The sequence below is a fragment of the Ranitomeya variabilis genome, chromosome 8 (genome assembly GCF_051348905.1).
Source record: "Ranitomeya variabilis isolate aRanVar5 chromosome 8, aRanVar5.hap1, whole genome shotgun sequence".
NCBI lineage: Eukaryota > Metazoa > Chordata > Amphibia > Anura > Dendrobatidae > Ranitomeya > Ranitomeya variabilis.
The window spans coordinates 220,478,149-220,505,918 of record NC_135239.1 but is presented as its reverse complement, the minus strand read 5'-3'; the positions used below and the strand labels follow the sequence as shown (position 1 = coordinate 220,505,918).

The 27,770-nt window shown below is 46.7% G+C and overlaps 1 protein-coding gene across 15 annotated transcripts in view; it reads left to right on the top strand.

The window, feature by feature from the left end:
• The window catches only part of ATP2B2 (ATPase plasma membrane Ca2+ transporting 2), a 513,240-nt gene that overhangs the window by 414,930 nt on the left and 70,540 nt on the right, over nt 1–27,770 (top strand). For all 15 annotated transcript variants that reach the window (XM_077277278.1, XM_077277286.1, XM_077277282.1 and 12 more), the window contains 2 exons: nt 26,515–26,621; nt 26,753–26,944. In XM_077277278.1, the coding sequence (XP_077133393.1) occupies nt 26,515–26,621; nt 26,753–26,944 (299 nt within the window). The remainder of the gene's footprint in view (nt 1–26,514; nt 26,622–26,752; nt 26,945–27,770) is intronic.

Below are 27,770 nucleotides of genomic sequence, written 5' to 3'. Positions count from 1 at the left end.
GCAAAGCAAACTGCATAAAAAAAATGACTCAACACCTTTCTTCCCTTCTTCTGAGATGCATTTAACTCATAGTGGGCCAGTTGTGCTGTTATGATCCGGTGACTGTGGAGCCGCATGAACTTTCTCTGGAATAGGTGGAAACTGTACTGACCGCAAAACCTGAACTAACACCGCAACTAGAAGTAGCCGTGGGGTGTGCCTAACAAACCCTAGACACCTCGACACAGCCGGAGGACTAAATACCCCTATAGATGGAAATAGGAATACTACCTTGCCTCAGAGCAGAACCCCAAAGGATAGGCAGCCCCCCACGAATATTGACTGTGAGTAGGAGAGGAAAGACACACGCAGGCAGAAAACAGGATTCAGCAAAAGAGGCCACTCTAGCTAAATAGGGAAAGAAAGGACAGAATACTAAGCGGTCAGTATTAAAAACCCTTCCAAAAATATCCACAGCAGATAATACAAAAAGTTCCACAATCTAACTAAAGACATGGAATGTATTTCTGCCACTCCAGAGAATCCATCAAGACTGAGAAAATACTGACATAATCTAAGCTGGACAAAAAACACTGAATAGCACAGAATTATTAAGCACACAGCATGTGTGCCACAGAAACAAAACCAGACACTTATCTTTGCTGATTTGACAGAAGGCAGAAGGAACCAAACCAGGACCAAAACCTCCCAACAACCATGGACAACTGGCAAGGACTAATGAATCCTGCACGCCTAAATACCCCAGTCAGAACTGCAATCAGCAGATACACCTGACCAGGACTGCAACTCAGGGGCAACTGCATTACCACCTACAACCACCGGAGGGAGCCCAAAAGCAGAATTCACAACACTGACCCTCCTCCCATAAACCAGTTCAAAGGGGGAGAATCCTGTAGACGCCTGGGGTACCTCTCTGTCAGACATGAACTGGGTTCCCTGATCGGTCAACATTTCCCTAGGGAAACCCACATGAGAGAACACAGTCAGTAAAGCATCCGCCACTTTGTCTGCTCGGATGGAGGACAGTGCCACAGCTTCCGAGTATCGTGTAGCATAGTCCACCACTGTGAGGATGTACTTTTTGCCAGAGCTGCTAGGAATTGCAAGTGGCCCTATGATATCCACAGCCACTCGCTGGAAAGGCTCATCGATCACAGGCAGTGGTATCAATGGAGCTTTCTGTATATTCCCGGACTTCCCAACTCTCTGACAAACTACACATGATCGGCAGTAATTGGCAATATCTGTCCCCATCTTGGGCCAATAGAAGTTATGTGTCAGGCGAGCTTTAGTCTTTTGTATTCCAAGGTGTCCGGCCAGAGGAATTTCATGGGCAATCCTCAATAATTGTTCCCTAAATGGATAAGGGACAATCAGCCGCCGTTCAGAGTCCCAAGATTCTGTAGTATCCATGGGGATAGTCTCTGTATACAGAGAATACTGTATCCCAGTATACTCTCTCTTTGTCAGAAGCAGCAGGGGGTCGGTCTGCAAGACATCTGAGCTCCTCCAGACTGACATCTGTCTGCAGGGCCTCCTGGAAGCTCTGACTGTCAGCCTGCAGGCCCAGGCCTAGTGTGACTGCCAGGCCCTGGTCTGAAGCTGAGTTTTACGTGTCTGTTATCAGGGACCTTGGTGGGTCCTGGCAGTTCTGTCTGAGACTCATCCTCTAATCTCTGGGCCTGAGTCTGAGCCGCAGCCTGACTCCGGGTCACAGCTGCCACATAATTACAGTCCTGTGCATTGGGACATTTTCCCTCCTCGCACGGGATCTCAGGTGGGTCACTTTCTTCCACCTTCTCTGCATCATTTTCTTGCAAGGGAGGAACTATCATTGCCTTCAGCCCCATCACCCCCATCATTGCCCTCTCCGTCAACCCAATCATTGCCTTCGGCCCCATCACCCCCATCATTGCCCTCTCCTCCACCTACACACACACACAGCACCATTCACCTCTCTGCACACACACCTCACCTCTGCGCACGGTGTCCTGAAGCCGCACCATCGCCGGCAGCTTCCTGTCTCGCACAGATGTCATTCAGCCGCTGCTGTGTGACAGGAAGCGTGGGCAGGAAGCAGGATGGATCCATTCCCTGCAGCTCCGCTCCCTTTTTCTCTTGCAGGCAGCAGAGCTGCAGGGATTGCTCCCTGCCCGCCACACATGAGGGCAATCTGGCCAGGGCCCCCACCCCTGGGCCGGATAAACTGGCCAGATTGCCCTTATTATTAGCCGCCCTGCATGCAGGGCTGGTTTAGGCAAAGTGGGGCCCTAGGCAAAGTTTAAAATGGGGCCCCAAATGCTAACATATTGCACATCACACAGAAGCATTTCGGTTGTATTTATATGCGCTGAGTTCAGGCCGCTAAATGAGTGTGATCGACAATACTGAAGTTGTTCAACGCTTGTTTCCTGGTCTCTTTACACTGTCTGAGAAAGAATGATGGGAACAGAATGATCACTAACAGATCACCATACAGTATCATGTTACCAGCAGCACATTTGCAGTTCACACCGGCGATGTGCTGCTGAGAACAATTATTTCTGTTCCGGCATAAACAATCCGCTCACTCGATAAATAGGCAGCATTTTGCTTGTTTAGTATAATACACCCCATAGTCCTCCATATATTATAATGTGCACCACAGTCCTCCATATTGTAAAATGCTCACCCCATAGTCCTCCATATAATATAATATACCCCATAGTCCTCCATATAGTATAATACACTCCTTAGTCCTCCATAAAGTATTATACAGTTCCCATAGTCCTCCACATAGTATAATACACTCTTCATAGTGCTCCATATAGTATAATGCACTCCTCGTCATCCTCCATATATTATAATGTGCACCACAGTCCTCCATATTGTAAAATGCACACCCCATAGTCCTCGATATAAAATAATATGCCCCATAGTCCTCCAAATAGTATTATACACTTCCCATAGTCCTCCATATAGTATAATACACTCATCATAGTCCTCCATATATTAAAATACACTGCTCAGTCCTCCACATAATATAATACACTCATAGTGCTCCTCCTCCATATATTAAAATACACTGCTCAGTCCTCCACATAATATAATACACTCATAGTGCTCCATATAGTACAATGCACTGCCATAGTCATCCATGTAGTACAATTCACTTCCCATAGTATAATGCACCCCATAGTTCTTCATATAGTATAATGTATTCCCCATAGTCCTCGATACCGTATAATGCAGCCCACATGTAGTATAATGCAGCCACCCCATAGAGCATAATACAGCCACCCCACAGAGTATAATGTAATCCCCATAGAATATAATGCATCCCCGCTCATATAGTATAATGTAGCCCCCTCATAGAGTATGATGCAATCACCCCTCATAGAATATAAATATAATACAGCCCCCCATAGAATATAATACAGCCCACCTCCCCATAGAATATAATATAGCCCCATCAAAGAGTATGATGCAATCCTCCCTCATAAAATCTAATACAGCCCCCATAGAATATAATGTAGCCCCCCCATAGAATATAATACAGCCCACCTCCCCATAGTATATAATGTAGCCCCCCCATAGAATATAATGCAGCCCCCCATAGTATACAACACAGCCTCCCCCATAGAATATAATTTACCCCCCAATAGTATATAACACAGCCTCCCCTATAGAATATAATATACCCCCCAATAATATACAGCACATCCGGCATAGTATACAACACAGCCCGCATAGTATGCAACACAGGCCGCATAGTATACAACACAGCCTCATAGTATACAGCACAGCCCACGTATTATACAGCACAGCCCACGTATTATACAGCACAGCCCGCATAGTATGCAACACAGTCTCATAGTATACAGCACAGCCTCATAGTATATAGCACAGCCCACATAGTATACAACACAGCCCGCATAGTATACAGCACAGCCTCATAGTATACAGCATAGCCTCATAGTATACAGCACAGCCCTCATAGTATACAGCACAGCCTCATAGTATACAGCAAAGCCTCATAGTATACAGCACAGCACACATAGTATACAACACAGTCCGCATAGTATACAGCACAGCCCGCATAGTATACAGCACAGCCCCCATAGTATACACCACAGCCTCATAGTATACAGCACAGCCCGCATAGTATATAGCACAGCCTCATAGTATACAGCACAGCCTCATAGTATACAGCACAGCCCGCATAGTATACAGCACAGCCCGCATAGTATACAGCACAGCCCCCATAGTATACACCACAGCCTCATAGTATACAACACAGCCCGCATAGTATATAGCACAGCCTCATAGTATACAGCACAGCCTCATAGTATACAGCACAGCCCGCATAGTATACAGCACAGCCTCATAGTATACAGCATAGCCTCATAGTATACAGCACAGCCCTCATAGTATACAGCACAGCCTCATAGTATACAGCTTAGCCTCATAGTATACAGCACAGCCCGCATAGTATACAACACAGTCCGCATAGTATACAGCACAGCCCGCATAGTATATAGCACAGCCTCGTAGTATACAGCACAGCCCCCATAGTATACACCACAGCCTCATAGTATACAGCACAGCCCGCATAGTATATAGCACAGCCTCATAGTATACAGCACAGCCTCATAGTATACAGCACAGCCCGCATAGTATACAGCACAGCCCGCAGAGTATACAACACAGCCTCATAGTATACAGCACAGCCTGCATAGTATACAACACAGCCTGCATAGTATACAGCACAGCCCGCATAGTATATAGCACATCCTCATAGTATACAGCACAGCCCTCATAGTATACAGCACAACCCGCAGAGTATACAGCACAGCCTGCATAGTATACAGCACAGCCCGCATAGTATATAGCACATCCTCATAGTATACAGCACAGCCTCATAGTATATAGCACAGCCCGCAGAGTATACAACACAGCCTGCATAGTATGCAGCACAGCCCGCATAGTATATAGCACATCCTCATAGTATACAGCATAGCCCGCATAGTATATAGCACAGCCCACAGAGTATACAACACAGCCCGCATAGTATACAGCACAGCCTCATAGTATACATCACAGCCTCATAGTATACAGCACGTCCTCATAGTATACAGCACAGCCCGCATAGTATACAGCACAGTCCGCATAGTATACAGCACAGCCTCATAGTATACATCACAGCCTCATAGTATACAACACATCCTCATAGTATACAGCACAGCCCGCATAGTATACAGCACAGCCCGCATAGTATATAGCACATCCTCATAGTATATAGCACAGCCCGCATAGTATACAGCACAGCCCGCATAGTATATAGCACATCCTCATAGTATACAGCACAGCCCTCATAGTATATATAGCAAAAAGGTTGGATCACACCACTCAAAAAGAGGTATAATAAAAGTATAAATTTTATTGAAAGGTATATATTACAAAAATTCATTAAAATATTAATTGACAGACATAAAGTAAAAGGGAAAGAGTGTACTCAAGTAAAACACACATGGTAGAGTGGAAAAGTAACGGGTTATGGGACAGTACAAAGACTTAAATAACACACATCTCACTCAAAGATCTTATATATTGCGTTAGTGGCACGGTGGACGGGCATCTGACTCTGATATGAGTATGTCTTAGGCTAGCTTCACACTAGCGTCAGGCTCGGCCCGTCGCAGTGCGTTGGGTCGAGGTTACCGATGCCGGCGTTGTATACGCCGCACAACGGGGGCAGCGGGTGCATTTTTCCAGCGCATCCGCTGCCCCACTGTGAGGTACGGGGAGGTGGGGGCGGAGTTCCGGCCGCGCATGCGCGGTCGGAAAAAGCGGACACGTCGCACAAAAAAACGTTACATGTAGCGTTTTTTTGTGCCGACGGTCCGCCAAAGCACGACGCATCCGTCGCACGACGGATGCGACGTGTGTCACTGCGTCGCAATGCGTCGCCAATGTTAGTCTATGGAGAAAAAAACGCACCCTGCAAGCACTTTTGCAGGATGCGTTTTTTGACCAAAACGACGCATTGCGACGGAGGAAAAAAAACGCCAGTGTGAAAGTAGCCTTAGACTTTACATGCGATAGTTTACATAGTTACATAGTTATTAAGGTTGAAGGAAGACTTTAAGTCCATCTAGTTCAGCCCATAGCCTAAACTAACATGCCCTAACATGTTGATCCAGAGGAAGGCAAAAAAACCCATGTGGCAAAGAGTAAGCTCCACCTTGGGGAAAAAAATTCCTTCCCGACTCCACATACGGCAATCAGACTAGTTCCCTGGATCAACGCCCTATCACGGAATCTAGTGTATATACCCTGTAACATTATACTTTTCAAGAAAGGCATCCAGTCCCCTCTTACATTTAAGTAATGAATCACTCATTACAACATCATACGGCAGAGAGTTCCATAGTCTTACAGTAAAGAACCCGCGTCTGTTATTATGCTTAAACCTTCTTTCTTAACACACCCCTGGTGTAGTTTAACTTGGGAAATCACTATTACTGTGAAGGTTCCTCCATAACTAATATGTCTTTGGACATGTTTGTAGTTCACAGCCTCATAGTATATAGCACAGCCTCATAGTATACAGCACAGCCTCATAGTATACAGCACAGCCCGCATAGTATACAGCACAGCCCGCATAGTATATAGCACAGCCTCATAGTATACAGCACAGCCCGCATAGTATACAGCACAGCCTCATAGTATACAGCACAGCCCGCATAGTATACAACACAGCCTGCATAGTATACAGCACAACCCGCATAGTATATAGCACAGTCTCATAGTATACAGCACGGCCCGCATAGTATACAGCACAGCCTCATAGTATACAGCACAGCCTCATAGTATACAGCACAGCCCGCATAGTATACAACACAGCCTGCATAGTATACAGCACAGCCTCATAGTATACAGCACAGCCTCATAGTATACAGCACAGCCTCATAGTATACAGCACAGCCTCATAGTATACAGCACAGCCCGCATAGTATACAGCACAGCCCGCATAGTATACAGCACAGCCCGCATAGTATAGCACAGCCCGCATAGTATAGCACAGCCTCATAGTATACAGCACAGCCCGCATAGTATACACCACAGCCTCATAGTATACAGCACAGCCTCAGTATACAACACAGCCTCATAGTATACAGCACAGCCTCATAGTATACAGCACAGCCCGCATAGTATAGCACAGCCTCATAGTATACAGCACAGCCTCATAGTATACAGCACAGCCCGCATAGTATATAGCACAGCCTCAAAGTATACAGCACAGCCTCATAGTATACAGCACAGCCCGCATAGTATACAACACAGCCTGCATAGTATACAGCACAGCCCGCATAGTATAGCACAGCATCATAGTATACAGCACAGCCCGCATAGTATACACCACAGCCTCATAGTATACAGCACAGCCCTCATAGTATATAGCACAGCCTCATAGTATACACCACAGCCCGCATAGTATATAGCACAGCCCGCATAGTATACAGCACAGCCCGCAGAGTATACAACACAGCCCCATAGTATACAGCACAGCCCTCATAGTATATAGCACAGCCTCATAGTATACACCACAGCCCGCATAGTATATAGCACAGCCTCATAGTATACAGCACAGCCCGCATAGTATACACCACAGCCTCATAGTATACAGCACAGCCCTCATAGTATATAGCACAGCCTCATAGTATACAGCACAGCCTCATAGTATACAGCACAGCCCACATAGTATATAGCACAGCCTCATAGTATACAGCACAGCCCACATAGTATACAACACAGTCTCATAGTATACAGCACAGCCTCATAGTATACAGCACAGCCCAAATAGTATATAGCACAGCCTCATAGTATACAGCAGAGCCTCATAGTATACGGCACAGCCTCATAGTATACAGCACAGCCTCATAGTATACAGCACAGCCCGCACAGTATACACCACAGCCTCATAGTATACAGCACAGCCTGCATAGCATACAACACAGCCCACATAGTATATAGCACAGCCTCATAGTATACAGCACAGCCTCATAGTATACAGCACAGCCCGCATAGTATACAGCAGAGCCCATAGTATATAGCACAGCCTCATAGTATACAGCACAGCCTCATAGTACACAGCACAGCCCGCATAGTATACAGCACAGCCCACATAGTATATAGCACAACCTCATAGTATACAACACAGCCTGCATAGTATACAGCACAGCCCGCATAGTATATAGCACAGCCTCATAGTATACAGCACAGCCCGCATAGTATACAGCACAGCCCGCATAGTATACAGCACAGCCCACAGAGTATACAAGACAGCCTCATAGTATACAGCACAGCCCGCATAGTATACAGCACAGCCCGCATAGTATACACCACAACCTCATAGTATACAGTACAGCCCTCATAGTATACAGCACAGCCCTCATAGTATACAACACAGCCTGCATATACAACACAGCCTGCATAGTATACAGCACAGCCCGCATAGTATACAACACAGCCTGCATAGTATACAGCACAGCCTCATAGTATACAGCACAGCCCTCATAGTATACAACACAGCCTCATAGTATACAACTCAGCCTCATAGTATACAGCACAGCCTCATAGTATACAACACAGCCTCATAGTATACAACTCAGCCTCATAGTATATAGCACAGCCTCATAGTATACAGCACAGCCTCATAGTATACAGCACAGCCTGCATAGTATACAACACAGCCCACATAGTATATAGCACAGCCTCATAGTATACAGCACAGCCTCATAGTATACAGCACAGCCTCATAGTATACAGCACAGCCTGCATAGCATACAACACAGCCCACATAGTATATAGCACAGCCTCATAGTATACAGCACAGCCTCATAGTATACAGCACAGCCCGCATAGTATACAGCAGAGCCCATAGTATATAGCACAGCCTCATAGTATACAGCACAGCCTCATAGTATACAGCACAGCCCGCATAGTATACAGCACAGCCCACATAGTATATAGCAAAACCTCATAGTATACAACACAGCCTGCATAGTATACAGCACAGCCCGCATAGTATATAGCACAGCCTCATAGTATACAGCACAGCCTCATAGTATACAGCACAGCCCGCATAGTATACAGCACAGCCCGCAGAGTATACAAGACAGCCTCATAGTATACAGCACAGCCCGCATAGTATACAGCACAGCCCGCATAGTATACACCACAACCTCATAGTATACAGTACAGCCCTCATAGTATACAGCACAGCCCTCATAGTATACAACACAGCCTGCATATACAACACAGCCTGCATAGTATACAGCACAGCCCGCATAGTATACAACACAGCCTGCATAGTATACAGCACAGCCTCATAGTATACAGCACAGCCCTCATAGTATACAACACAGCCTCATAGTATACAACTCAGCCTCATAGTATACAGCACAACCTCATAGTATACAGCACAGCTCGCATAGTACACAGCACAGCCCGCATAGTATATAGCACAGCCTCATAGTATACAACACAGCCCACATAGTATACACCACAGCCTCATAGTATACAGCACAGCCCGCAGAGTATACAACACAGCCTGCATAGTATACAGCACAGCCCGCATAGTATATAGCACAGCCTCATAGTATACAGCACAGCCCGCATAGTACACAACACAGCCCACATAATATACAGCACAGCCCGCATAGTATACAGCACAGCCCGCATAGTATACAGCACAGCCCGCATAGTATACAGCACAGCCCGCATAGTATACAGCACAGCCCGCATAGTATACAGCACAGCCCGCATAGTATACAGCACAGCCTCATAGTATACAGCATAGACCGCATAGTATACAGCACAGCCTCATAGTATACAGCACAGCCCTCATAGTATACAGCACAGCCCGCATAGTATACAGCACAGCCCGCATAGTATACAGCACAGCCTCATAGTATACAGCATAGACCGCATAGTATACAGCACAGCCTCATAGTATACAGCACAGCCCTCATAGCATACAGCACAGCCCGCATAGTATACAGCACAGCCTGCATAGTATACAGCACAGCCTCATAGTATACAACATAGCCGCCCGCATAGTATATTGCACAGCCTCATAGTATACAGCACAGGAGACCTTAAACATACTTCCCCTTGAGAAAGCAAGGCTGTAGAGCGGCGAAACACGCGTCGGGGTGCATCCAGAGGTGTGCCTCAATACTGGTAAGAGTATCCTCCTTTCAATTTAATATATATCGATGTTATTGATTACTTGTATCCAGGTGGCAGCATGGGAGATGGATTTCCAAATATAATTGTGTATTAGTCACTGGGCCATAATGATCATTGTCCTCTCTCTGTAAACAATTGGGAGTATGTGGATAGATTCATAATTGGATGAGGTTATCTACAATATATTCTGAAAGAGTATTGGACTGGTATTTAACATGGTACTGAGTGCTGCCGGTGTTCGTGTCCTTTTATTTCACATGTTTTGGTACGTAGGTAGCTAGGCGACAACGGCTTGGCATACTGAACAACATGAGTCTGGGTATTTTTACATTGATAGTATACAACAGAGCCTGCATAGTATACAACACAGCCTGCATAGTATATAGCACAGCCTCATAGTATACAGCACAGCCTCATAGTATATAGCACAGCCTCATAGTATATAGCACAGCCTCATAGTATATAGCACAGCCTCATAGTATACAACACAGCCCGCATAGTACACAGCACAGCCTCATAGTATACAGCATAGACCGCATAGTATACAACACAGCCCGCATAGTACACAGCACAGCCTCGTAGTATACAGCACAGCCTCATAGTATACAGCACAGCCTCATAGTATGCAGCATGTGGTCTTCTTCCTGTAAGAAAATGGCGGGCGCATGCGCAGTGCACTGTTGTGGATTCTGTTTGTGGGCTCCCTCTGGTGGTTACTGCTGGTACTGGGTGACTTTGGTGGGTTGCGGCCTTTGGTTTCCACCTGTCCATCAGAGGCTGGGTGTTTCCTATTTTACCTGGCCTTTCTGTCATTCCCTTGCCGGCTATCAATGTATTCAGATGTGCTCTGTTTGGTTCCTGCCTACCTGCTCCCAGATCTTTCAGGATAAGCTAAGTGCTGATTTTCAGTTGTTTGTTTTTTTGTCCAGCTTGCTTATTATGTCTCTATGCTAGCTGGTAGCTCTAGTGGACTGAGGTTCTCCCCATGTGCCATGAGTTGGCACATGGGTTCTTGTAATCTCAGGATGTTTTTTTGATTAGGGTTTTTTGCTGACCGCTCAGACCCCTTTTGTATCGTTCTGCTTTCTAGTTTACAGCGGGCCTCAATTTGCTGAACCTATATATATCATCTCTATGTGTGTGCCTTCCTCTCATTTCACCGTCAATACATGTGGGGGGCAACTATACCTTTTGGGGTTCATTCCTCTGGAGGCAAGTGAGGTCTTATTTTCTCTGCAGTACTAGTTAGCTCTTAGGCTGGTGCGTGGCGTCTAGAACCAACGTAGGCACGCTCCCTGGCTATCTCTAGTTGCGTTTGTCAGGCGTAGGGCAGCGGTCAGCCCAGGTTCCATCACCCTAGAGCTCGTCCGATATTTTGTATTACTTTGCTTGTCCCTTGCTATCCCTAGCCATTGGGATTCATGACAGTATAGCCGGCCCACAAAGTGTTAATTGTTTGGGCTGAAGCAGGAGATAAAGAAGTGTTTAAGGGAAATTTTTTTTTTTTTTTCCTTCAGAGTTTTGCTGCCTAGCCCTTAATTGCTGTCTAGCTGCTTCTTACCTCCTCTTAACCCTTGAATGGCTCTGATATTAGCTGTTTAACATGGATGTCCAGAGTTTGGCTTCCAGCCTGAGTAATCTCGCGGCAAAAGTTCAAAACATACAGGATTTTGTTGTTCACACTCCCATGTCTGAACCTAGAATTCCTATTCCAGAGTTCTTTTCTGGAGATAGATCTACCTTCCTGAATTTCAGGAACAATTGTAAATTGTTTCTTTCTTTAAAATCTCGCTCCTCTGGAGACCCTGCTCAACAGGTCAAGATTGTAATATCTTTCCTGCGGGGCGACCCTCAGAATTGGGCATTTGCATTGGCACCAGGGGATCCTGCATTGCTTAATGTGGATGCGTTTTTTCTGGCATTGGGATTGCTCTATGAGGAACCCAACCTGGAGATTCAGGCTGAAAAGGCTTTATTAGCCCTCTCTCAGGGGTATGATGAAGCGGAAATATATTGTCAAAAATTTCGGAAATGGTCGGTGCTTACTCAGTGGAATGAGTGCGCCCTGGCTGCTAACTTCAGAAATGGTCTTTCCGAGGCCATTAAGGATATTATGGTGGGGTTCCCTACGCCTACAGGTCTGAATGAGTCGATGGCTATGGCCATTCAGATTGATCGGCGTTTACGGGAGCGCAAACCCGTGCACCAGTTGGCGGTGTCTTCTGAACAGGCACCTGAGACTATGCAATGTGATAGAATTCAGTCCAGAAGTGAACGGCAAAATTATAGGCGGAAAAATGGATTGTGTTTTTATTGTGGTGATTCAGCTCATGTTATATCAGCATGCTCTAAACGCACAAAAAGGGTTGATAAATCTTTTGCCATTGGTACTCTGCAGCCTAAGTTCATTTTGTCTGTGACTCTGATTTTTTCACTGTCTTCCATTTCTGTCGATGCCTATGTGGATTCAGGCGCTGCCCTGAGTCTTATGGATTGGTCATTTGCTAAACGCTGCGGTTTTAGTCTGGAGCCTCTGGAAGTTCCTATCCCTCTGAAGGGAATTGACTCTACACCATTGGCTATGAATAAGCCGCAGTATTGGACACAAGTGACCATGCGCATGACTCCCGTTCATCAGGAGGTGATTCGCTTCCTTGTACTGTATAATTTACATGATGTACTAGTGCTTGGTCTGCCATGGTTACAAACTCATAATCCTGTCCTGGACTGGAAAACAATGTCTGTGTTAAGCTGGGGATGTCAGGGGGTTCATGATTATGCACCTCCGATTTCAATCGCTTCATCTACTCCTTCTGAGATCCCTGCGTTTTTGTCTGACTATAGGGATGTTTTTGAGGAGCCTAAGCTCAATTCGCTCCCTCCTCATAGAGATTGTGACTGTGCTATAGAATTGATTCCTGGCAGTAAGTTCCCTAAGGGTCGTTTATTTAATCTGTCACTGCCAGAGCATACTGCTATGCGGAATTATATTAAGGAGTCCTTGGAAAAGGGACATATTCGTCCATCTTCGTCCCCTCTGGGAGCAGGTTTTTTTTTCGTGGCAAAAAAAGATGGTTCCCTGAGGCCTTGTATAGATTATCGCCTTCTGAATAAGATCAGTATCCACTGCCATTATTGACTGATTTGTTTGCTCGCATTAAGGGGGCTAGGTGGTTCACTAAGATAGATCTTCGCGGTGCGTATAATCTGGTGCGGATAAAACAGGGTGACGAGTGGAAAACCGCATTTAATACGCCTGAGGGCCATTTTGAGTATTTGGTAATGCCTTTTGGACTCTCCAATGCTCCGTCAGTCTTTCAGTCCTTTATGCACAATATTTTCCGTGAATATCTGGATAAGTTTATGATTGTGTATTTGGATGATATTTTGGTGTTTTCTGATGACTGGGAGTCTCATGTTCTACAGGTCAGGAAGGTGTTTCAGGTTCTGCGGGCCAATTCTCTGTTTGTGAAGGGCTCAAAGTGTCTCTTCGGAGTCCAGAAGATTTCTTTTTTGGGGTACATTTTTTCTCCTTCTACTATTGAGATGATCCCGTCAAGATTCAGGCGATTTGTGACTGGACACAACCTACATCTGTTAAGAGCCTTCAGAAGTTCTTGGGGTTTGCTAATTTTTATCGTCGGTTCATTGCTAATTTTTCCAGTATTGTTAAACCTTTGACTGATTTGACTAAAAAGGGTGCTGATGTTGCTGATTGGTCTCCTGCGGCCGTGGAGGCCTTTCAGGAACTTAAGCGCCGGTTTTCTTCTGCTCCTGTGTTGTGTCAACCAGATGTTTCACTTCCTTTTCAGGTTGAGGTTGATGCTTCCGAGATTGGAGCAGGGGCGGTTTTGTCACAGAGAAGTTCTAATGGCTCGGTGATGAAGCCATGTGCATTCTTCTCTAGAAAATTCTCGCCCGCCGAGCGCAATTATGATGTGGGTAATCGGGAGCTTTTGGCCATGAAGTGGGCATTTGAGGAGTGGCGTCATTGGCTTGAGGGTGCTAAACATCGTGTGGTGGTCTTGACTGATCACAAGAATCTCATTTACCTTGAGTCTGCCAGGCGTTTGAATCCTAGACAGGCTCGTTGGTCGTTGTTTTTTTCTCGTTTCAATTTCGTGGTTTCATACCTGCCGGGTTCGAAGAATGTGAAGGCAGATGCTCTTTCCAGGAGTTTTGTGCCTGACTCTCCTGGAGACTCTGGGCCTACTGGTATCCTTAGGGATGGGGTAATATTGTCCGCCGTATCCCCAGACTTGCGACGTGCATTGCAGGAGTTTCAGGTGGATAAACCGGATCGTTGCCAACCAGAAAGACTGTTTGTTCCGGATGATTGGACCAGTAGAGTCATCTCCGAGGTCCATTCTTCTGTGTTGGCTGGTCATCCTGGAATATTTGGTACTAGAGACTTGGTGGCCAGGTCTTTTTGGTGGCCTTCCTTGTCTAGGGATGTGCGTACCTTTGTGCAGTCTTGTGAAGTGTGTGCTCGAGCTAAGCCTTGCTGTTCTCGGGCCAGTGGGTTGTTGTTATCCTTGCCCATCCCGAAGAGGCCTTGGACGCACATTTCCATGGATTTTATTTCTGATCTCCCGGTTTCACAGAAAATGTCCGTTATCTGGGTGGTGTGTGACCGCTTTTCTAAGATAGTTCATTTGGTGCCCTTGCCTAAGTTGCCTTCCTCCTCTGAGTTGGTCCCTTTATTTTTTCAGAACGTGGTTCGTTTGCATGGGATTCCGGAGAATATCGTTTCTGACAGGGGATCCCAGTTTGTGTCTAGATTTTGGCGGACGTTTTGTGCCAAGATGGGCATTGATTTGTCTTTCTCGTCTGCATTCCATCCTCAGACGAATGGCCAGACGGAGCGAACTAATCAGACCTTGGAAACTTATTTGAGGTGTTTTGTTTCTGCTGATCAAGATGACTGGGTTGCTTTTTTGCCGCTGGCCGAATTTGCTCTTAATAATCGGGCTAGTTCTGCCACGTTGGTCTCTCCTTTTTTTTGTAATTCGGGCTTTCATCTTCGTTTTTCCTCTGGTCAGGTGGAGTCTTCGGATTGTCCTGGAGTGGACGTGGTGGTGGACAGGCTACATCAGATTTGGAATCAGGTGGTGGACAATTTGAAGTTATCTCAGGAGAAGACTCAGCAGTTTGCTAATCGCCGTCGCCGCGTGGGTCCCCGACTTCTTGTTGGGGATTTGGTGTGGTTGTCTTCTCGTTTTGTCCCTATGAAGGTCTCTTCTCCTAAGTTCAAGCCTCGGTTCATCGGTCCTTATAGGATCTCGGAGATTCTTAACCCTGTATCTTTTCGTTTGGATCTCCCAGCATCGTTTGCTATTCATAATGTGTTCCATCGGTCGTTGTTGCGGAGGTATGAGGTGCCCGTTGTTCCTTCGGTTGAGCCTCCTGCTCCGGTGCTGGTGGAGGGAGAATTGGAGTATGTTGTTGAGAAGATCTTGGATTCTCGTGTTTCCAGACGCAAACTCCAGTATTTGGTTAAGTGGAAGGGTTATGGTCAGGAGGATAATTCGTGGGTGGTCGCCTCCGATGTTCATGCGACTGATTTGGTCCGCGCCTTCCATAGAGCTCACCCTGATCGCCCTGGGGGTTCTCGTGAGGGTTCGGTGACCCCTCCTCAAGGGGGGGGTACTGTTGTGGATTCTGTTTGTGGGCTCCCTCTGGTGGTTACTGCTGGTACTGGGTGACTTTGGTGGGTTGCGGCCTTTGGTTTCCACCTGTCCATCAGAGGCTGGGTATTTCCTATTTTACCTGGCCTTTCTGTCATTCCCTTGCCGGCTATCAATGTATTCAGATGTGCTCTGTTTGGTTCCTGCCTACCTGCTCCCAGATCTTTCAGGATAAGCTAAGTGCTGATTTTCAGTTGTTTGTTTTTTTGTCCAGCTTGCTTATTATGTCTCTATGCTAGCTGGTAGCTCTAGTGGACTGAGGTTCTCCCCATGTGCCATGAGTTGGCACATGGGTTCTTGTAATCTCAGGATGGTTTTTTGATTAGGGTTTTTTGCTGACCGCTCAGACCCCTTTTGTATCGTTCTGCTTTCTAGTTTACAGCGGGCCTCAATTTGCTGAACCTATATATATCATCTCTATGTGTGTGCCTTCCTCTCATTTCACCGTCAATACATGTGGGGGGCAACTATACCTTTTGGGGTTCATTCCTCTGGAGGCAAGTGAGGTCTTATTTTCTCTGCAGTACTAGTTAGCTCTTAGGCTGGTGCGTGGCGTCTAGAACCAACGTAGGCACGCTCCCTGGCTATCTCTAGTTGCGTTTGTCAGGCGTAGGGCAGCGGTCAGCCCAGGTTCCATCACCCTAGAGCTCGTCCGATATTTTGTATTACTTTGCTTGTCCCTTGCTATCCCTAGCCATTGGGATTCATGACAGTGCACCCGCCGAGATCTGCCAGCCAGTACCCGGCAACAATAGGAAGATTTTTCCTAGTGGTTCATTTTGGTCAATGTGATAGACCCTATTAGCTATCAAAATTTAAAAAAAGTAAATAAACCCCCCTTTATCACCCCCTTAGCTGGGGAAAAATAATAAAATAAAGAAAATGTATTTATTTCCATTTTTCCATTAGGAATAAAGTTGGGCTAAAGTTAGGGTTAGAGTTGGGATTAGGGTTAGGGTTTGCATTAGGGTTGAGATTAGGGTTAGGTTTGTGGGTAGGGTTATGGTTAGGGTTAGTGTCATGGTTCACGGGGAGGATACCTTTATCATCCCCGCCACACACCAATTTGTCATGAACCGGGGTTGTTTGGTTGCCCCTGGTTCTTTCTGAAGAGAATTTATTTATATCCCACTTCCCAGTTCCAGTTTGGAACTTGCAGCTCTCTGGTGCAGCCCTTACCCTCAGGTCAGACAGGGTACTGCACCCAGAATAATTAGTTGCCAGAAAGGCTGCCTTACTTTGTACTGGCTAATGGTCACACTGCAGCAAGGGCGATATAACTACTCCCACTCAGGTGGGAACAATAATTATCAACACCGCCAGTCGCTACAAAGCCTCCCAAATGCACAGGACCAATCCCGCTGCCACCAGCTCCAATTTCTTACTTAGTAACGGGTCCAAGGCCAACCCAGATTAGTAGTGTAATTCACTTCAGAGGACGTGACAGTTCGTTATAGAGCAAGGAGAGACAAAGCTAGTAATTTTATATTTTACTCCAAAAAAGATAGGCAGTGTTTACTGAAGTATAAAAAAGATATTATAAAGAAGACAAGTATCGCATGTACAGTACAATTACAAATTGTCATGTCGGACGCTGTTCACACTAGGGTGTCCGACAGACAGAAGTAATTCCACATACGTCCACTACACGCTCAGAGGCGTCGGCTAGACTTTATCCAGCTTGCTCGGGGTTAATTTAGCTGGTAATCAGGTTGGAGGCTGGGTCACGCCCACGACCTTTAAATAGTCGTGCTGGACTTTGGGGCGTCGCCGATTATAGCTTGTGCTTTGTGCCTAGTGATTCCGGTCTGGAGTGGTGGTCTTGATGTAGGAATATCGTATCTGGTGGTGTATTATCCTTTGTCATATTCCTCCTTCCTTTATTTGTATTTGTTTTGCCCTGTGCACATTATAGTGTTTTCCTGTGTGTCTGCGGCGTGTGTGGTGCGTTTTTCAGTTTTCCCTGTCTGTGCTTTCTGTGGGGATTGGTGTGTGGTCTCTTCACTGGGTGGCGGGTGGTGGTTTCAGTTTAGGGCTGAAACAGGAGTCAGGGTCAGGCCTGGCGGCCCAGACATGCACACCTTTAGTGTAACTTCTGGGAAAGGGACAGACAGGGTTTCCCTAGCCTGAGGGATATCGCAGGGGCCCGGGTAATCAGCCTTAGTCTACCCATTACCCCCATGACACAAATAAAATGGGTTTAAAGTTAAAAAAAACTTACATTTTGTTCAGATCATTTCATCTCCTGGCTGACTATGTGCTCAGGGGACACATCTAGATGCATATCACACGTCTGTCTAGCAGCTAGATCCCGGACCAAAGACACTGGAAGACTGCTGCTACACTCACTTATTTCCCAGCCTAAAACCAAGGCACTCCCCCTGTGGTGCCCTCACTCAGAGGCTGAATCCTCCCCTTTTCTTAGAGTTATGACAAACCATTTTTATACATGGCTCGCTGCATCAACCTCGTATACGAACGACACAATGATCAGGATGTGCACCACGTCGGGGGGATTCTTTTAAGTGTAAACACGGCGTAGTTACATGACCCACTTACGGAGAAACCCTCTTCTTGCACTCTTTGGGTTTAGCTCCTAGCGATTTCTGTGAGCTATAGATCTCTCGATGGACATCCGGAATATATATTCCTTATCTTGGGGTCCAATTTCTCATGTTACCTTTGAGAAAATAAAAAATTTGGGGCTAAAATATCATTTTTGTGGAAGAAAAAAAGATTTTTTATTTTCACGGCTCTGCGTTTTAATCTTCTGTGAAGCACTTGGGGTTCATAGTGCTCACCACACATCTAGATAAGCTCCTTGGGGGGGTCTAGTTTCCAAAATGGGGTCACCTGTGGGGGGTTTCTACTGTTTAGGCACATCAGGGGCTTTGCAAATGCAACATGACGCCTGCAGACCATTCCATCAAAGTCTGCATTCCAAAACATCACTACTTCCCTTCCAAGCCCCGACGTGTGCCCAAACAGTAGTTTTCTCCCACATATTGTGTATCGGCGTACTCAGGACAAATTGGACAACAACTTTTGGGGTCCAATTTCTCCTGTTACCCTTGTGAAAATAAAAAATTTCGGGCTAAAAAATCATTTATGAGGAAAAAAAAGATCTTTTATATTCACGGCTCTGGGTTATAAACTTCTGTGAGCACAAAGTGCTCACCACACTTCTAGATAAGTTCCTTAAGGGGTCTAGTTTCCAAAATGGTGTCACTTGTGGGGGAGCTCCAATGTTTAGGCACATCAGGGGCTCTCCAAACGCGACATGGCGTCCGATCTCAATTCCAGCCAATTCTGCATTGAAAAAGTCAGACGGCACTCCTTCCCTTCCGAGCGCTGCCATGTGCCCAAACAGTGGTTTACCCCCACATATGGGGTATCGGCGTACTCAGGACAAATTGCACAACAACTTTAGGGGTCTAATTTCTCCTGTTACCCTTGTAAAATAAATAAGGGAGATAAAAGATTATTTTTGTGGAAAAAATACAATTTTTTATTTTTATGGCTCTACGTTATAAACTTCTATGAAGCACTTGGGGGTTCAAAGTGCTCACCACACATCTATATAACTTCCTTAAGGGGTCTAGTTTCCAAAATGGTGTCAATTGTGGGGGGTTTCCACTGTTTAGGCACATCAGGGGCTCCCAAACGCGACATGGCATCCGATCTCAATTCCAGCCAATTCTGCATTGAAAAAGGTCAAACGGCGCTCCTTCCCTTCCGAGCTCTGCCATGCACCTAAACAGTGGTCCCCCCCCACATATGGGGTATCGGCATATTCAGGAGAAATTTCCCAACAAATTTTGTATTTCATTTTCTCTTTTTACACTTGTGAAAATAAAAAGAAATTGGTTCTGAAGTAAAATGCTGGTAAAAAAAAAGTTAAATGTTAATCTTTTCCTTCGACATTGCTTCAGTTCCTGTGAAGCACGTAAAGGGTTAATAAACTTCTTGAATGTGGTTTTGAGCACCTTGAGGGGTGCAGTTTTTAGAATGGTGTCACGTTTGGGTATGTTCTGTCATGTACACCCCTCAAAGTGACTTTAAATGTGAGATGGTCCCTAAAAAAATGGTTTTGTAAATTTTGTTGTAAAAATGAGAAATTGCTGGTCAACTTTTAACCCTTATAACTTCCTAACAAAAACAAATTTTGTTTCCAAGATTGTGCTGATGTAAAGTAGACATGTGGGAAATGTTATTTATTAACTATTTTATGTGACATATCTCTGATTTAAGGGCATAAAAATTAAAAGTTTGAAAATTGTAAAATTCTAAAAAAAAATTGCCATATTTCCATTTTTTTCATAAATAAGCACAAGTAGTATCGAAGAAATTTTACCACTAACATGAAGTACAATATGTCACGAAAAAAAATAATCTCCGAACCAGCGGGATCTGTTAAAGCGTTCCAGAGTTAGAACCTCATAAAGTGACCGTGGTCAGAATTGTAAAAATTGCCCTGGTCATTACGCTGCAAATTGGCTCTGTCACTAAGGGGTTAAGAATGTCAAAGCTGATGCTGTGTATCAAAGTTTCCCTGGAGGTGGTTGTTTGGATGACTGACCCTATTTTATAGGAATGGGTGGTCATCTCTGCCATGTATTCTGAGCCGGAGGTACAGGGATTGATGGCTCAGGGGGACACCCCTGCTTGTCCTTTAGGGAAATTATTTGAATCATTGCATCTGTGTCTCAAAGTTTTAGGGGCATATCATAGCTCAGCTTAGGCTGGTCATCCAGATAGTAAAGCAACCTTGGAACTCCTTTCTCATCATTTTTGGTGGCAAAGTCGCCTCATGATGTAGTCGACTTTGTGTCTGCCTGTAATGTCTGCGCACATTCCAAGACCTCGCATACTCGTCTGTCTACCCTTAACCATACGTGACTGGTCATGGAAACTGTGGAGACATGGGAGTTCAGCTGGTTGCTTGGTCCACTAGCCGAAACCGCATGGACCAGATATCATCCCATGAACGACTCCTTTCACCAAGGGCATAATACTACTCAGACAAAACAGGGTGAGGGTAAAACAGTGTGGCAATACCTTGTTGAACCAGAATACTGACAATGACACGTAGAACAGTCCGAGCACAATACCCAAGAAGGTGCAAATTACAGAGTTTCTCGCCGGGATAAGAGCAGCTGTTATTTCAGAGCTTCCAGAGCCAACTACCCACACAGAGAGGAGGTAATGACAAGCTTAGGAAGATGACAGTCCATTGAGGTACAAGGCCAGTTGACCGGAGGGTCATAAACTGGCTTCTCCAAACATCTCCATGGAGCCAGGTGACCGGTGGGTCTCATTCCTGGCTTTCACAAATGTATCAATGGGTCATCCATTTAGAAATATCAATTTAACCAACAAGAGTCAACATTTCAGACTCTTGACCAACAAGAAAGAAACACATAAATTCAAAAGGTTGGTTAGTTGGTTAGTGCTTTTGTATGATAGAGGTTTTCTGTTATTCCTGTTTTGTCTTTGTGTCTGGTTCACCTTTTATTTCTGTCCCATGTCTTATGGGGTGGGGGAGGGGAAAGATTAGGGTTTTTACATGAGCATAGTAAGGTCGCAGACTCTGCTCTGCCTTCTATAGTTCCAGGGTATCATTTGAGACCCCACTCACTTAAATGACATGCTGTGATGGTCTTCTGTCTGAGGCTATGTCATATTATGTGCAGCTAGTGACCAGCCTCTAAGTAATACCTAGCAGCTAGACAGTGTGCGGGGGTTTATGTAGAAGGAGCTGCCCATGGCTTGCAGGTGAGAGCTAATTACCTACCAGCACGCCGCAGAAACAAAAGTGAAAACAAAGAGGAAATTATCGCCGCCTAGAGACCAGGGCAGGGGTTGCAGCTGCATGTTCAGACACGGATGTGACAGGATGTGGGAAGCTGTTCACCATATCTCCTCTTCTGGGTGGGATTTAGAAGGTAAATAGTCGGCCTACTGATTCATTAGTTGTATCTTGTAACATAACCGAATCATTTCGGAACTTTTTCCCCTTTAATGTCACATATAATCTGTACACAACCATTGAAAAACAAATATTTTCACATGGAAAAATAAAGACATAAAAGAATGCAATTGCATAAATCTTCACACCCTTAGGGGTATGCTCACACTGGCGTTAACACAGGCAAGTGCTATGTGATTTTTTTTCAGATAGCACTCAGCCAAATGGGGCATGTGATCACAGTGCAGTCCGATGTACATGCGCAGAGTCAATGGAGAAGATGGGAAAAATTAAGTTCTCCATATTCTCATCAAATGTGATACCAACTGTGAAACGAGAGAATCGGATCGCACTCTGATGACTCTGTCAGAGTTTAAGCCGAGTGTCATTTGCATAATCGGGCCAATTCTCTTACATGAGAGAGTGCACTTACAATAATACTTTGGTGAAGTATCCTCTGAATTTAGTAGGCAGGCAGGCACAGCTGAGACATAGAGCAGGCGGGCACGGCCGAGACACAGGGCAGGGGGACACGGCTGAGACGCAGGGAAGGCGGGCACGGCCGAGACGCAGGGAAGGCGGGCACGGCCGAGACGCAGGGTAGGCGGGCAAGGCCGAGACGCAGGGCAGGCGGGCACGGCCGAGACGCAGGGCAGGCGGGCACGGCCGAGACGCAGGGCAGGCGGGCACGGCCGAGACGCAGGGCAGGCGGGCACGGCCGAGACGCAGGGCAGGCGGGCAAGGCCGAGACGCAGGGCAGGCGGGCACGGCCGAGACGCAGGGCAGGCGGGCACGGCCGAGACGCAGGGCAGGCGGGCACGGCCGAGACGCAGGGTAGGCGGGCAAGGCCGAGACGCAGGGCAGGCGGGCACGGCCGAGACGCAGGGCAGGTGGGCAGGGCTGAGACGCAGGGCAGGAGTGGTGTAAGGATTAGGTAGGGTCCTGTTCACACAGCGGGTGCAGGTATTGGTACTGATAGGAAGGAATGGTGTATGGAGAAACAGGTAGAGACCTGTTCACACAGCAAATACAGGAACTGGTACAGACAGGAAGAAATGGAGTTAGAAGAAACAGGTTTGGAACTGTTCACACAGGAGGAGAACTGCAAGGCTGTGGATAAGAGCTGTAGAGCAGCAAGAGGTTCTGCAGCAGCAGAACCAGAATGAAGCAGAACCGCAGGAGTATGGAGCACAGGCAGAGCCACAAGAGTGCAGAGCAGGCTAGAACCACAAGGAGCAGAGCAGGGTAGAACTGAGCTACAGAGCAGAGCCACAGAGTGCAGAGACGAAAGCAGAGCAAGGCTACATAGTGCAGAGACAAGAGCAGAGCAAAGCCACAGAGTGCAGAGACAAGAGCAGAGCAAGCCACAGAGTGCAGAGGCAAGTGCAGAGCAAAGTCACAGGTTGCAAAGCAAGAAGTAAAGCAAGGTTGCAAAGCGCGGAGCCGAGAGCAGAGCAGAGAGGCACAGCAGGGAAAGAAGCCACAGACAAGGAGACAGGGAGACAGAGGTAGGACAGAATTCAGACAAGGTAATAAGTACAAGACACAAGGTACAGGAACAAAGACACAGGGATCAGGATATTCTGCCTCCTGGAGGGCAGACAGACAAGAACAAGGCAGAGCAGGAAGTATAGCCTCCAGAGAAGACAAAACACAGAGTAAGACCTGGCAGCTCAGAAGCAAGACACTAACTGAGTTAACACATTGCACAGGCTAGTTCCACAGGGTGGAGCTGCCCTAAATACTATAGGCCTTTTGGTAATTGGTCAGGAACAATTTAGACAGGTGCACCCTGATTCCTATAAGAACCAGAGAGTTCTGGCGCCGCCCCGCTATACACACAGCCAGGAAGCATGCAGAGAGCAGAGGCACTGAACATGGAGCCGCAGCAGACAGAGATCACAACATGACATAGAGCATTGAGTAAGATGTTTTGTGAGGGATGGGAGGCCATGCACTGATGCCGGCAGAGTTGTAACAAGTACCACCGAGACCTTCTGCAGGTAACTTCCCCAATACAGGCTGAAGATCACAATGTCATCCAGGTAAGCTGCAGTGTACTTTTTGTCAGGAGCTAGGATCTGGTCCATAGCCCCCTGGAAGGTTGCTGTGGCTCCTTGCAGCCCGAACAGCATCCTGGTATACTGGAAGCAATTGTCGGGTGTCAAGAAGGCTGTCTTCTCCTTAGCATTTTTGGGACAGGAGGACTTGCCAGTACCCTTTCGATAGGTCCAGGGTGGTGATATATCTGGCTGATCATAGACTCTCTATAAGTTCATCAACCCAGGGCATCGTATATGCATCAAATTTAGACACCTCTTTCAGCTTTCTATAGTCGTTATAGAAACAACACTCCATCCTGCTTCGGCACAAGGATAATGGGGCTGGACTAGCTGCTCTTTGACTCCTCAATGATGCCCAGGCTCAACATTCTTCTTATCTCCTAATAAATCACCTCGCAGCATCCTTTAGGAATTTGATATGACGTTTGATTCACCTGCACATGCGGTTCAGTCAAAATCTACGTATGTACATCCAGGCAACTTTGAAAACCGGTCTTGGTAACGGTGTCTCTGCCACTTTGACATCCTCGACCTTGGCTTCAAGCATGGCCACCAGGCACGTTGCTTCCACTGGTTCCCTGTCTCGCCACAGTTTTAGCATTTTGATATGGTACACCTGGACCTGGTAAGGCTTTCTTTTCCCTGGGTGGTGAACCTTGTGGTTGACATCACTCAGCTTTTCGACCAACTAGTGTGGCCATTGCCACTTTGCAAGAAATGTACTTTCCACCATAGGGATCAACACCAACACCCGGTCTCCCAGACTGAACTGTCTCAGTCTTGTCGACCGATTGTAGACCCTTGCCTGGGCCTCTTGTGCTTGAAGGAGGCTATCCTTCACAATTGACATCTCCTTCGCGATCCTGTCCTGCATCTGGGCCAAATGCTTGACGATGCTCCAGTGGGATGTAACCTCTGCTTCCCAGGTCTTCTTCATAATGTCCAGAAGTCCTCGATGGTGCCGTCCATATAGCAGCTCGTAGGGTGAAAACTTCATAGAGGCATGTGGAGCTTTCCTAATAGGGAATAACAGGTACGGGAGTAGGCAATCCTAATCTCACCCATCCTTCTCCCGACCTTCTTAAGCATGGTCTTGTTGAACTTCCCCACCAGGCCATCTGTCTGCGGTTGGTACACTGACATCTTGAGTGGTGTAATCTGGGGAGCCTTATGCAACTCTCTTATCACTTTGGACATAAAAGGAGTTCTACTTTGGCTAGCCCTTCTGGGAGAAAATATAGACTAGATCACGGGCTATATTTCTGGCAGAGGAGTGTCTCAGTTGTACAGTCTCCAGGTATTGATTTGCATAGTCCATCACCACCAGGATGTACTGGTGCCCTCTGGTGGCCTTAACTAGGGTCTGTTTTTGACGGACACTGATCCCGGTATATGACGGACTCTGATCCTGGTATGTGACGGACACTTATCTGGGTATATGACGGGCACTGTTCCCGGTAGATGACTTTCACTGATCCCAGCACATGACATACACTGATCCCAGTAGATGACGTACACTGATCCCAGTAGATGACATACACTGATTCCGGTAGCTGATGGACACTGATCCAGGTATAAGCTGCACTCTGATCCGAGTAGATAATGTACACTGATACCAGTGGCTCACGAACTCTGATCCTGGTATATGACAGACTCTGATCCGGGTATATGACGAACACTGATCTCGGTAGATGATGTACACTGATCTCGGTAGATGATGTACACTGATCCCGGTAGATGATGTACACTGATCCCAGTTGCTGATGGAAACTGATCCTGGTAGCTGACAGACACTGATCCCAGTGGCAAACGGACAATGATCCCAGTAGGTGGTGGACTCTAATCCCATTATCTGAAGGACACTGATCCTGGTATGTGACGGGCACTGATCCGGGTATATAATGGACACTAATCCCAGTAGATGATAGACACTGACCTCGGTAGCTGACGAACACTGATACCGGTAGATAACAGACACTGAGCTTGGTAGCTGACGAACACTGATCCTGCAATATGATGTACAATGATACTGGTAGATGACGGACTCTCATCCTGGTAGATGACATACACTGATCCCAATATATGATGGCTGCTGATTCTGGTATATGATGGATGCTGATCCCGTTATATGGTGGACACTGATCCCAGTATGTGATGGACACTGATCCCGGTATGTGACGGGCACTGATCCGGGTATATAATGGACACTAATCCCAGTAGATGATAGACACTGACCTCGGTAGCTGACGAACACTGATTCCGGTAGATAACAGACACTGAGCTTGGTAGCTGACGAACACTGATCCTGCAATATGATGTACAATGATACTGGTAGATGACGGACTCTCATCCTGGTAGATGACATACACTGATCCCAATATATGATGGCTGCTGATTCTGGTATATGATGGATGCTGATCCCGTTATATGGTGGACACTCATCCCAGTATGTGATGGACACTGATCCCGGTAGCTGGTGGGCCCCCGATCCCGGTAGCTGGCGGGCACTAATCCCGGTAGCTGATGGACACTCACATGGATATGTATGCTTGCTTTGTAGGCATTATTGACAGCACACAGGTGGACCAGAGGCAGGTGGTTGCAGTGACGGGGGATGGCACAAATGATGGCCCTGCATTGAAGAAAGCTGATGTTGGTTTTGCTATGGTAGGTTGAATGTCCAAATTTAGAGCTAATAGAGAATCTGACTACAGGATTGTGTGTGAGAAGGAACCTCTGCCATTACTGCAGTTTTCACACTTCTACACCTGCTGCTCATTTTTTTATGATTTTTGTAGGGAATTGCAGGCACAGACGTAGCGAAGGAGGCTTCTGACATCATCCTCACAGACGACAACTTCAGCAGCATTGTCAAGGCAGTAATGTGGGGCCGCAACGTGTACGACAGCATCTCCAAGTTCCTGCAGTTCCAGCTAACAGTAAATGTGGTGGCCGTGATTGTGGCATTTACAGGGGCATGCATTACACAGGTAAGGACGCAGATGGGAGTAGTGGCTGAGGATCAGTAGCGGCTGAGGGTCAGTAGCGGTTGAGGATCAGTAACGGTGGACGATCAGTAGCGGCTGAGGATCAGTAAGGATGGAGGGTCAGTAGTGGCTGAGGATCAAAAGCGGCTGTGGGTCAGTAGCGGCTGTGGGTCAGTAGCGGTTGAGGATCAGTAACAGCGGATGGTCAGTAGTGCTGAGGATCAGTAGGGGCAGAGGGTCAGTAGCGGTTGAGGATCAGTAGCGGCTGATGATCAGTAACGGTGGAAGGTCTGTATCGACTGAGGATCAGTAGTGGCTGAGGATCAGTAACGGCGGAGGATTTGTAGTGGCTGAGGATCAGTAACGATGGAGGGTCAGTATCGGCTGAGGATCAGTAGTGGTGGAGGATCAGTAACGGCGGAGGGTCAGTAGTGACTAAGGATCAGTAACTACTGAGGATCAGTAATGGCTGAGGGTCAGTAGTGACTAAGGATCAGTAACGGCCGAGGATCAGTAACGGTGGAGGGTCAGTATCGGCTGAGGATCGGTAGCGGCTGAGGATCGGTAGGGGCTGAGGGTCAGTATCGACTGAGGATCAGTAGTGGCTGAGGATCAGTAACGGCGGAGGATTTGTAGTGGCTGAGGATTTGTAGTGGCTGAGGATCAGTAACGGTGGAGGGTCAGTATCGGCTGAGGATCGGTAGCGGCTGAGGATCGGTAGCGGCTAAGGATCAGTAGGGGCTGAGGATCAGTAATGGCGGAGGGTCAGTATCGACTGAGGATCAGTAGTGGCTGAGGATCAGTAACGGTGGAGGATTTGTAGTGGCTG